Source organism: Egretta garzetta, unplaced genomic scaffold (genome assembly GCF_000687185.1).
Source record: "Egretta garzetta isolate BGI_Z169 unplaced genomic scaffold, ASM68718v1 scaffold337, whole genome shotgun sequence".
NCBI classification, from domain to species: domain Eukaryota; kingdom Metazoa; phylum Chordata; class Aves; order Pelecaniformes; family Ardeidae; genus Egretta; species Egretta garzetta.
In genome coordinates, this window is record NW_009260181.1 from 585,378 (window position 1) to 598,179 (window position 12,802).

General features: G+C 42.2%; 1 protein-coding gene across 1 annotated transcript in view; it reads left to right on the forward strand.

The window, feature by feature from the left end:
- PITPNM3 (PITPNM family member 3) overlaps positions 1 to 12,802 on the forward strand; it is a 92,553-nt gene that overhangs the window by 50,304 nt on the left and 29,447 nt on the right. Inside the window, exons 6-8 of the mRNA XM_035897231.1 lie at positions 4,161 to 4,350; positions 4,869 to 4,988; positions 11,407 to 11,588. Coding sequence (XP_035753124.1) covers positions 4,161 to 4,350; positions 4,869 to 4,988; positions 11,407 to 11,588 — 492 coding nt within the window. The remainder of the gene's footprint in view (positions 1 to 4,160; positions 4,351 to 4,868; positions 4,989 to 11,406; positions 11,589 to 12,802) is intronic.

A 12,802-nucleotide genomic window follows, 5' to 3' on the forward strand; every position in this document is an offset into this window, starting at 1 on the left:
TGCATCTCTAGGAAGCGGTGCTTTTGGCTGGTGAAAGCTTCCCCTAAGTGATGGTCGCCTTTATAGTCTTTTTAGTGCAGTATAGTGCCCAAAGTTATGTTTGAACCTTGTGTAGAGCAGAACACCCTGCGGAGGAGTTGAGGAGGTCTACAGTCACGGCTGAGACAGGCATATGGGAAGAAGAGGTGGCAGGGTGCAGACCAGACTGGTGGGAGGTGAGCCTGGCTGTTCGCATCAAGGCGGGGTACACTGAAAGAACCAGGAAAGGAGAAGTGTGTGCATGTCCAAGTTGCTGCCCTGTAAAGCAAAAGGACTGATAGCAGAAGAGGAGTTGAAGCATCAAAAAGTGTTTGGGAGATCATCCTTGCCCATCTGGGCCATTGATTAGCACAGGGCTCAGTACCATCTCTTTGGTATCTCATAATGCAGTGCCTGCAGGTCTCAACTGCTTGGCAGAGGAGCTGATAGCGTGGAAGGAAGAGTGTGTGCTGGCAGCCCAAATGGATGGAGCTCCCACTTCTTTCTCTGTTTTTTGATTCCCTCTTTTTGCAGCACATGGTATTTGGCCAGACTGAAAACAGCCAGGCTGGGTGTTTGAATGTCCCATAGAATCGCTCCGACATGAGATTGGTATTGCCTTGGTATGTTCTTGTGTGAGGCTGCTTGTGATGTACCCGTTTGGGGCTGACAAAAGGAGAGGTGATTCCCTGTTCTCACATTTCTGCAGCTTCATGCCAGCAGCTTTCACAGCCAGAACGCCAGGATGCAGTCGTAGAACATAAACTTGTGGTAAACGTTCCATTTAGCAAACTGGGGGGAGAAGGTGCATTTTTAATTACTATCATGTTTCATCGAGGGTGAGCCAGAGGACTGACTAAGCAGTAGCACAGGATTTCTTGTTTGGTTTGAACGATTCCTCCATTTTCTGAATGTGCAGGCACAGTGCGTGCCAAGGTGGCACTGTTTGCCTTGGCACAGGTTTTGGATTATGCTGTGTCTGGGTGCTGGGTGCCTGGCTTCAGACGGATTCCACGGGGACTTTTCATCTGCATGCACCTATGAAGTTCTCCTCCCTGCCTTACGAATATTGGCTTGAAGGGATCTTTCAGGGCAAAATCACTCCGTCTAGTAAATGCTTCAGATTGTTGAATCTGGTCCGCTCCCATCTACTCCCACCACTTCTAGTTTCCTGTGTATCTCATATAAATCAGACACTGTTTATGCAACCTGTGTAAATTTATAACTCATGACTGATTGCCTGTGACTTATCTCCGTCTTTGCTGCTGAGTATGGGTAAGGGTTAAAACTAAGGCACATTCTTGTGCCAGCTGGATGACTAGAGAGCCATCTCTTCCATTTTCAGGGAGAAAAATATCCCAGAGTGGATCAGCAGTTATGCTTTTTATAGCATATGATTTGATGAGTATACGTTGATTCACACCTCAGACTAGAGCTCCTAAATTACAATATTAGCTAAACTGGAGAATAGTAATTGCAAATTTAGGGGCGGGTAGGGGAGAAAGGAGAGAAAGGAAAAAAAGGCCAAACCAAAAGTTACATGTAGGAAGCAAACAGTTAAGTAGGAAAATAAGCGTATGAATAATCAAATGAGATGAAAATATTTTGTTGGATGAGTTTTGGAGTGCTCAGCCCCTTGCGTGCTTCTTCCACAGTAGCATGTCCTGCAGTGGGAGCTCTTGGTGTTGCGTTTGCCTAATCAGTTTTTTAAAATACTTTTATAATTTAATTAGAAAGTGTATGGAGAAGTCCAGCCGCTATGATTTGAGTATTTTCTGTTCCTTGTTTTTCTTTTGTCCTGAAAGTGGAAGAAGTAAATGCATACTCTGACATTCAGAAACAGCAATAGCAAGTCCCTAGGACTGTCAGCATGAGGTGCAGATAGCCAAACCGTAAATGTCAAAAAGCTGTTGTGTGACAGTTATCCAAACAAGTGTTACCATATGGGTGATTTCCCCCTCCGCTTCCCGCTCGCACGGCTGCCGTGTCAGGGACTGCTGACCTGAGGCAGTTTTGAGGATAGGCCACTGTTTTGTCTTGATCTGCGTCTAGCCAGATGCTTTCTGCCTTCAAAATAAGTTTTATTCCCTTGCTCCTCCTTTCCTCCCCCCACTCCCCTGCATTGAATAACCCCTCGCCCCATCCCCGTGTGCCGTCAATCCCTTCTCCCCTGAGTCACGGGTACCACCGCCCTCCATGGAAGCCAGCTCTGTCCTGCAGCCTGGTCATTTGCTGCCTTTTATCAGAGAGCTGTTCGGTTCTTACACGGGTGACTTTTATCTGTCAGGGTCTTGGTGATTTCAGCTGCTCCCTTGTGATTTCCCTCTCCGCCTCCAGCCCTCATGCAAGTGTGATGTTTCCAGGTGGGTGCTTTGGAACGACCTCCTGCAGCGTCCTGCCAATGCATCGAGATAAGAAGACTCGTGCTCCTTTTAGCTCCAGTGCTGATATTTTACCTGTTTGTCTTAGCTTCAGCACTAACACTCAGCATGTCCCCTATGATAAACAACTTCATCTCTTCTGTACGCTCTTTTGGTGGTCTGGATCCTTCTTCCCTGTGTGTTTTGTTTACGATTACAACAGAGGTCTCTGTGGCTGCAACCTTTACAATAAAATAAATTGGAATTAAAAAACCCAAACCCTCATTTCTAAGCCAGTTAACTGTGATTGTCTAGAGAATAATTGCTTAGTTTCAGTTTGATCTCTATTCCTTTAGCCATGACAAAAATATTACTAGCTATTCATTTTTCCATTGACTCTTTGCTGTGGTTTGCTTGTGAATGTTGTTTGCATTTTACTTTTATTATGAAGACATATGCAGGTATTTTTTTCCATTTCAAACATTCACTTCATAATTTTTTTTCCTCCTGTGTTTCTCCCTTTCCCTTTCTGAAGTGTTATCTGCCTATTATTGTAGTAAATTAGGCATTTTAATGTAGGTTTTTAAGGTTAATCTTCCATTCTTGAGAGTTACTATTCATAACTGTATGTCTGCTGTGCATTTGGATGATCTAATCAGCTGGCAGAATGAAGCTGTGTTAATTGCTAAATTGACACATCTTGGCAGGCCAGCTGAGCTCCAGGACACAGAAACTGTTTTACTACTTTGGATGAAAAATACCAGATCTTTGGAGTGCTTCAGCAAGAGCCAAGTGTGGACATGTCCAGTGAGGCTCAGGACATGAACACAGCCCAGCTTCCATACTTGAGCGTGGCAAGTCATCTGTCCTTCCATCACCCTTGTAATGGTCTCAAGGATGCAGGTGTTGGCAAAGACATTTTAGGCAGCTTGCTTTTCAATATTGTGATCGCCCACAAGTTCCTAAAGAAAGTGAATGCTAAAAAGTGTTGCAGTTGCCTGCCTGCAGCTCTGGATGAACTTTGGATGAGCTGTATTATCCAAAATACTTCTGACTTTAATCTCTAAAGGACAGTCAGCTTACTGCAAGAGAATCTAGCACACACTAATGTGCCCTGCGTCTTTGGCTCTCTGGGAATTGTTTTCATCAATAAAAATTAGTCAAGACATGATTAGCACATTTACTGAGAAACGTGCGGGTTGCACGACAAAGCTCAAAGAAAGCTGACTCCTATCAGATTTAAGCATGCATTTCCAGTTGAGTCACCTCCTTTTTTTGCAAAATGTTACTGTGCAAACTTTTACATATGATTTCAGAACATCTGCGGCTATACGCCATCTTTCTGAAAGGGTGGGACACAGGGAAGGATGGTTTTATATGCTTTTGAACAACACATCTATCGCATTTGTGTTCTAGGAAACAATATTCCATTGTGATGATTGGATCCCGTTCTTTGATGTAGTAAGTTGTCACATGGGGAAAAAAAAGAAGCTGAGATGGTGTAATCTCTTTGCTGTTCTGAATGATGTCTGCTTGTATGTGGAAAAATTGCACAAAGTATATTGAACTACAGAAACACCTTCTAGCATGATCTCATTCACATAAAGTAGTAACTCCTTGATTTTCTAAGCATTTGAATTCTGTGAGAAAATGAGCCTTCCCGTACTCTGCCATGGGCAATTGCAATAACCCAACATGTTTCTCTTAACAAGTAACTGTTCATTCTTTAATGCCGTGTGCTGCCTCTTGCGTTTTTCCTGATGATAGCGTGTCCTCCTCTAGCCTAAATCCGTACAGCTATGACGAGAGCTGTCTCAGCAGCAGTGAAGACCACATCCCGCTGGCTGCCTTGCCCCTGCTGGCTGTTTCATCCCCTCAGTACCAGGATGCGGTTGCCATGGTGATCAGTAGAGCCAATCAAGTTTACAACGAATTTCTCAAATCTACAGATGGGGCTGGTTTTAACGGACAGGTAGGACTATTTTCTCTTATATCAAAGTAAAATTCTTTCCGAGCAAGGCTGTTTCTTTTTAAGCCATTGTGTTGAGCGTTTCGAGTTACAAGCGTGGGACAATACTGCAAATATGATGAAAAAATGCTAGTGTGGGATTACCTATGCAAAATGTGTTCTCAGTGCCCAGCGTGAGAAAGACACTTCTGGAGCCCTGTGCAGTGTCTAACCTAGACTTACGCGCTTGGTAAAAGATACTATACCTTCTCCCACATGCATTTTGACCCCTAAGCTCTTACTAAGCATTGCTATGAACTCTGGTGAGGCGTGAGAACCTCTTGGCAGAGGGCGTATGTCTGGAGATAAAAGGAAGTGGGAGAAAGCGGCTGCACATTTTCAGCTGCAGTAGGAACCAAGGTGTAGCAAAACCAGGAACAAGGGTGTAAAGTAATATAGCAACTCCTCTGCTGTGCTGTGATGCTTTTTGTTTCTTTTAAAACACTTGCTACGTGTCCCAGAAAATCTTTTTATTTCCTCAGGTGTGTCTCATTGGCGACTGCATTGGAGGAATTTTGGGCTTTGATGCCATCTGCTCTAATTCTAATACAGCTGATGAGAGTCAGAACAGTAGCAGGAGAGGAAGCATCAGCAGCATCCAGGTGAAGAGAAAAAGTCCACACAGCTGAAACCCTATAGATTCACTCCCTGGAGAAAATCAGCTCCATAGAAAACAGAGAAAATTTAAGGATTTGGTAAATTGCCATGATAGCACGGGATTTTGCTCATATATAAAGAAATTGCTGTCTGAAAAATCAAGTCCGCAGCTTCAGTTTTATGACATACAGAAATCACTAGTTGAGGCTTTAACTGTAAATCTTTAAAGTAGGGTTACCACGTGCCCTTTATTGTATCCCTAAGTGTAATGCAAACATGTCCTCTCTCAGTAATCTCTGCTAAGCTCCTGGTTTTGCCAAAACCTTTTCTATTTCTTTTTATAATTATTTTATTTGCTCACATAGGGTCTGGAGTTCCTTATGCTACTGCCTGGGGGTAGTCTAGCATTAAGATGTGTTCATGAATAAGTTTTAGTGACTGGTGAAAGAATGCCTCCTTCCTGACAAGGCATGCAGGTCACCTGAGGATCTGTGAACGGACCACTGAGCATAGCAATGTCTATAGGAGTGCTGCATTTGAAGAGAAGGGAGGATTAATTCTAACTGTGATCCAGGGAAGATTTTATGATGGTGAAAGCACAATTATTTGAAGTAATGCTAGCATGTAAGCGTCATTATTGTGTTCAACACTTAAGAAAACTGAAGTTCAGCTAATCTTAAGTACGTCAGACCCAAGTGGATATGGAGAATGGGTGTGGCATATTAGAGTTGACAAGATGCCTGTCCTCCATTCTTTGATGGTTTTGTGACCCTGGCCAAATTGTTTCATCTCTTTAGTTACCTTTCTCCTCAAAAATGGGCTCAGTGGTACCAACCTGCTTGATTCGGTTGAGAGCTATGTGTGATGGGAGTACTCTTGAGCAAAGAGACATCCTCTAAATGCTTCCAGGAAGGAGAATTACTCACCACTAATAACATGGCTCAGGATTCTCAGCAGCCGGCCTTTAATGGCACCAGCACTGAGGACAGTGCATTACAAGTAAAGTAAATAGAGAAATGGTCCTCCTGGATCCCAGTCCTACAGTGGGGTTGATGTGCAAGGGCTGATGATGAATCTGAGAGTGGGGATCAGGCTTTAGGGAGCATAGGTTCTTTTGACTTCCCTGCTCTTGCTTATAGTTTCAACTTTTCTGTATTCCTCTTCCCTGATACCACAGAGCTTCTCTTCCCATTGCTCTCTCCATCTTTTCCCTTTCCTCCTCTCTTCTCCAACTCTACTGCTCTGTGTTTTCAGAAGAACTAAGTATTCCTTTCCTTCCTTATCTTGTCCTTCTGTCCATTGTTCTCAGCTTGCTGCTGTGAAACACATTCAGGAGGACTCTTTTTACTGGGTTGTTTTTTTCCCCTTCCTTGGTGTCTCCAATAGAAATGGAAGAGTTTGAGATGCAGAAATATAAGAGAGCTTTTTACCATTTCACAAATGTCAGGGGTGTTTATGAAATGAAACTAGTTGGAAATAAGGATGAGACCGGGGTATTCTCAACCATTGCATTTTATGTTCTGGTTATAAACTGTGAAAATAGAGTAAATTAAGTTTATATAGTTCCCTTCTTACTCTGTGTATTTCAAAGTGGTCTCTAATAATAAGCTAGATTGGTGATGCAGTGACCATTACATTCTCTGAATAGTGCACAGTTTTAGGCACTAGAAACTTCCTTTTGGAGAGAGAAGGCCTGTTAGTTTAATGAGGCAATGTAAATAAGGAATTTAGAATGATACATTCTTCTGTTATCCCAGGTGAGTATTTGTTGGTTTGTGTGTTGTTCCAATCTACACTAAGTAATCAAGTCAGAATTAACCATAACAGGTAGTGACTTCTACAGTATAGGCAGAAATGTGAACGACTACTGAGATCATGCTGATCGTTGCGTGTACGCGCTTGTGCAGGGCAGTATTTGAACATCTGCCTGTTCAATAAAAGAGTCTGCAGTAGAGCAAATGCCACTCTGCTCAGACCAGGCTAGTAACTCTTGCTCTTTAACAATCAGTTACATTTGTAAACGTCAAAATACTTCACAAAGAAAGCCAGCGTTGTTGTCGTCATCATCGTATCTCTCCTCGGGTTATTAAAGGGCAGAAGAATGAAGTGAACTTGGTTCATCATCAGAAGTGGAAACCCGAAGTCTTACATTAGCAATCACTGGACATGGTTGGGAACACTGTCTCTTGGAAGAGGAAGATGGTTCTTTTTTGTTGCAACAGCTAAAATACTCATAATTTAGAAGTAGACAACTCTTCCTTAGGATGGATGGAAAAAGTTGACAGTTTGCTTCACATGGATCAAGGACAAATAAAAGCCACCTGCAGGTGACTGATTATGATCCCCGTATTGTTACCATATTATTGCAGATGAGATTTTAATTGTGGCGTGTGGAGGAGCTGAAAGAGCTTGTAGCAATGGAAAACCAGCTTTTTAACTGCTTAAAATGCAGCGAATAGTCTCTATACTGATCACCTCAACCTTCTTCTAATGTGTTACCTAATGTCTTTTTAAGTTGTTTAGTATATTTTGTGGGAACTCTTTCTCACTCCCTGATCCAGCTAATATAAATGCTGAATTGTCTCAGTTTCTTTAGCAGTATACAAGAAAGACTCTGTCATGAGGGTGAACCTAAAGTGTCAAATCGGCAAAATTAAAATCTGGCGAGGTTTTTTGAACAGGTTTGAATACAGGATTTTTTGACAAGACTTTTTTTTTTTTTTTTTTAAAGTATTAGACTACTATAAATTTGAACACTTTCTCTTCACCATGATGCCACAGTGTGCAGACATTTTGACATATGCTTAGCATCTGATGTAATTTTCACTGTTCAGATGCAGAGAAGGCCCAGATAGTTTAGAGAAGTTAATTTCTGTCTGTCTCTGTGAAATGGTTGTCAGGCTTTTCCTGTTGAATGGATAGTCAGTATCATGTGTAAAATGGATTTGGTCCCAGGTCAGTCCTCAAGGGACTATCACATGAGTATCACGTATTGTCCATGGGATAAAAGCCAGCTCCAGAACTGGCAGTAACTATAGTTCCCGGGTTTTCTGTTCTCAGGAATAAGACTAATTATTCACTTGTCACAGGAGCCAGGAGGTCCTCTAGGCCATGGGAAGACTGTAGGTGGGACAGCGTGGGAAGGTTCATCTCATAGATCGTATACTGCTGCTGCCTTGGTTTCATTTTCCTGCAACTCATCTGCGTAATTCTGGAGAACAGATTAGGTTCTGTAACATCTCTTCTTGACATGAAATCTCACCACACGGGCACAGGGCTGCTAATGTACTCCAGTACAGAGTGAGGTTATAGGAAATACCTGTCCTATTAACTTGTTCTTTCTTTCTGTAGCTTCAGAGAAACAGATTCAGTTAGCCTGTTTTCCATAGTCTGCCTGCATGACCGTGGCCAAGCCTCTTGATCTATCATGCCTCAGTCCTCATCTGTAAGCCTTGCTCTCTTTCTCACATCCTCAGTTTGTCTAGTTGGATCATACGCTCTGCAAGTTGCTTAGAAGTACTGAGCATGATAAAGTCCATTTTCACTTGGGGCATTTGCTGTTACGAATTGTGAAGGGTGTTCCGGTGCCACTTCCACAGTGTAATGCAGTGGTGTAATGCTATGTCCAAGAACAGAGGTGCGGGGAGCAGCGGTGAAGAAAATGTAACTGAGTGTGGGGAGAGTTGTGTGCAACAAGGAAAAGAACAACTTGGAATCCTGCTCTCTTGTAGAACACCTAGGCAATTTCTCAGCGACCTTCCCTAGGGTTGTCTCACAGAGATCTAGTCCCTTGTCCTTCTAAAACTACTTTTTTTCTTCCCTCATTGAACTGTCTGTGGCATGTATGCTTTGGAAGACCTGAGATTTACCCATAGAAAATCAAGTTTAAAATGTGTTGATTTTGACCAAGGAAAATGAAGGCTTTCTTCTGAGGTGCAATAAGAGCATGCCATGTCCTGTTAACTCGCTTTAGGTAATGGTTATTATTCTAGAGCTTAACTAAAAAAAAAAGAGAAAGCAGCTAGCATTCTGCTGTGTGTCTTGTGCCCAGTAGATCAACATGCACAACCGAAGTGCTAGGTATGCTAGGTTACCCTTAACGGTAGCAGTGCAGAAGAGGGGGTTTGATGCTTTTCTCACACAGTGTTGTTCCAAGACTGTTTAACTCCAGAAAAATTTGACCTGTCTGAGATTGCCTTGTGGCACAAGAGGAGAAGACACACTCTGCAGGGAGAACCCGTTATTGAAGCTTAGAGGACGAGGGTGAACTGTTGCCAGCTTTCAGGGATGAAGGTATTAGCTTCCATTACCGAAAAATCATCTTAGCTAGTGACACAAGCTAGTTTGTCAACACTGTGGAGAAACATGCGTGTGACTAAAAGAAAAGCATTTGGTGTTATGTTACTGCCAACTCTGTGCCTTTCCAACAGCCAGCCTTCTTCCTGAGACCACCAGGAAATCAAGAGACCTAAACAAAAATATTTAATCATGTTGAGTTCCTTGCATCTGCTTTCTTGCTCTGGCACCTTCAAGGGTTCCTTCTGGGACCTTCAAGGGTCAGTGCGTTTCATGGGCTTTGGTTCAATCTCTAAAAATTCCCATTCAGCTATGTATATGTGGATTCACCTTCATAGCAAAACCACCAAATTGGAACTTCACGCAAAGGTTGCAAAATATTTGTAGACAAAATTACAATTTAAAATCATAAATATATTGCATTTTCACGGCACTGTTGCTTGGGAACAAGCTAGAGATTGGAACTCATCATGAAGGCTGAGAGATAAATAATTACCTTCGCTGAATCAGTTTGAGAGAATCATGAGACATGAGCAGATAAAGAAATGTTGTTCACTCATGTCCTTGATAATTCACCTATAAAGAGTTGCTCTGTAAGAAACTCAGGAACACTTTGGTTGTAGGAATCTTGGCTTTGAAAGGGCCCTGGTGTTCTGGAGTGTAGACAGAATTGCTAAAAAGGGCTGATTTTATAACAGAGCTTCAATGTAAGGTTGTAAACTGCAAGGCAAATCAAGCTACATAGAGTCAGTGTTGGGCTGGGAAAAAGTTACTGATTGCATTAAAAACACAAGTAGGGCCTGTGGTTGCTTCTGGCTTAACAGAAGCACATACTTTAGGTGGAGCCTTTATTTAGGTTTTACATCACTTAACCACACAAAGCAGTGGCAGCAGTCAGGTGCCAACACACAGCAGGAGCCCTCATCTACCTGGCCCCATGGAATAGTTCTTGGCACTCGTTATCAGTAACAACTATGGGAAGTAAGGCTTAGTTTTAGCATTGTAGATAAGTTAGTATTAGGTCAAGCAAGGTCCTAAATCTTACACAACTTTAATATGAAAGTTGGCATGATGTGAATTTCAGTACATTTCTATGAAATGCAGAGATTCCTACATGCATGTTGAGTTTTTTCATTGTACCATCACAGGAGTAATTGTCTGTGAACATGCTGGTCCTAAACTAATCTTCTGCAAGTTACTAAGATGCTAATGCTAGTTGTATGATATCATCACATGAATTCTAGTATTGCATTGTAAGAGTTGTTAGAATATGGATGAAAACCAATAATTACGCAATTAGAAGGATTTTAACTGTCTCTTCTCCTATTGTGCCTTGTTGATGTTCATATCTTTGAAGTTTTGTAAAAATAGATGTCAGGCATTTTTACACTGCCTTATTTTGTTGATCTGAATAGAAGGAGATTTACACAGAATTGCGTTACGCAGTTGTTAGAAGGAACCAGAGCTTGCATGCCCCATGCACCCAGATCTCACACGTGAATGGGGGCGATTCAGTCCAATGGCGTTTTGAAAAGCAGCGTTTGCATTGGCTACCGAAATGGATGGAGGAATAAAAGTCCAGGGGTAATAGAGATATGTCAGGGAGGATGCTGGTGAAAGCTGCAGAAGTGCTGGAGGAGATGAACAATAAATAAATCTATTTCCTATTTTAAAGGGTACCTTAAAGATACGGTACCACTGGTCTCCTCTTGCATCCCGCAGAAGTTCACATTCTTAAAAAATCAGGTCCCACATCCATGGAACACAATGAGCAAGGCCATTAATGTTTTAATGGACATTTTGTGCACTCAGGTAAGACCCCTTCTGATTACCTTACGATACAGTTCTCTAAGAGTGATGACATCATGAGGGATAAAGCTTTTGTGTAATTCCTCCTCCCCCCGCTAAAATTCCTGACTATCCCTCCAGTTTTTAGGCTATACGTCTTACAGGGAAATTTAGTCTTCATCTCTTTCCTTATCTTCAATTGCAGAGAGAAAGTCTAACCCCTTCCGCCCTTTCTTGGATAAAGTGAGGTCGAATGTATAAATGCAGCCATTTCATACAAGCTCTGTCTTATTTTGGTCACTGTCTAAATCTTTCTTTTGCTCTGTTCATTCTCTGAAGGATAATCCCCTCTTAGCAGAGGACTCCAGTCTGGGTGACAGCAAACGCCTGAGCAAAAGCAATATTGACATCTCGGGAATCATGGAGGATGAGAAGCCAAGGCAGCCGTTGCCTAGGAAACAGAGTGACTCATCCGCCTATGACTGTGATACTATAACCCAACACCATGCTTTCCTGTCTAGGTAACTAGTCTTTGATGACTGAGTAAAAGAAACAGGCTGGCATTGAATGGAGCCTGGCAGCACCAGAGCAGCAGAATCTTTCTATTGTTTGCGGTGTGTTTCTGGAGTTTGCTTCAAGTCCCTGTGTACCCCTCAAAGAAAACCACAGATGTAGTGGGTCTCATATGAACTGACACGTGGAGAGGTTTTTATTTAATCTTTATTCAGTTGTGAGAGTTTTGAATATGCAAAACTGAGTGCAAGTGGTTCCGTTTTTTCAGTGCAGCCCACACAAACAAAGATGGATGAATGCTTTATGATTCTAAATTTCTGTTATGTTTTTCTTTCTCAAGATCCCTCTTACAGGCTTTTGGCTATTCTGTAGAGAGTGAGATAGTTGCTTTAGATGCTCCCATTGGTCTATGAGCTATTCAGATCAGCTTTCAAACAAAAAAACGCCTGCACAAACATTTGGCTTAAATGAGGAGGAGGTTGGGGGAGGAGACTTAACTTAATTAGCTTTTCTGGATCCTAAGAAACCTGTAAAACACTGATTTGATGGGAAGATAAGAATTCCCGTTGTCTCATTGTTTCTGCCTGTTCTAAGCTATTTGGATTTTTACTTATCTGAATTCTTTGTGCTTTTTTTTTCTCTATCCATCACCTTATTTCCTTTATTTCATTGGGAGTGATGCAGAGGGAGAAGTCTGATTGTGTGTGGAAGTTTCAGTTCTGCTACAGTTGAGTATAGTGCAGAATTACTGCTGCGCTTTACGTCACATCTAGTGGGTTTGTTAGTAGCAGTTTAAGATAATTTGCTTTTCTTGCTTTGACTGAATGTACTTTGTTTTTGTTGACTATTCTGCTTTCATTTTCAAACCATTGGGTTTTCTGGACATCGATATGTTGTAAAGTGTTTTCCTTCTGAGGCAGCGTGGTTGTTTTGTCTGTGACTTTTTTGGTCAGCCATTGTCGTGGTTTAACCCGGCTGGCAACTCAGCACCACGCAGCCGCTCGCTCACTCCCCCCCCCTCCCTCAATGGGATGGGGGAGAGAATCGGAAAGAAAATAAAAGGTTAGAGCTGAGGGCTGAGATAAAGACAGTTTAATAAGAGAAAATAATAATAATAGTAATAATGAGAATGATAACAGAATATACAGAATATACAAAACGAATGAGGCACAAGGCAATTGCTCACCCCCCACCGACCGATGCCCAGCCCGTCCCGAGCCGC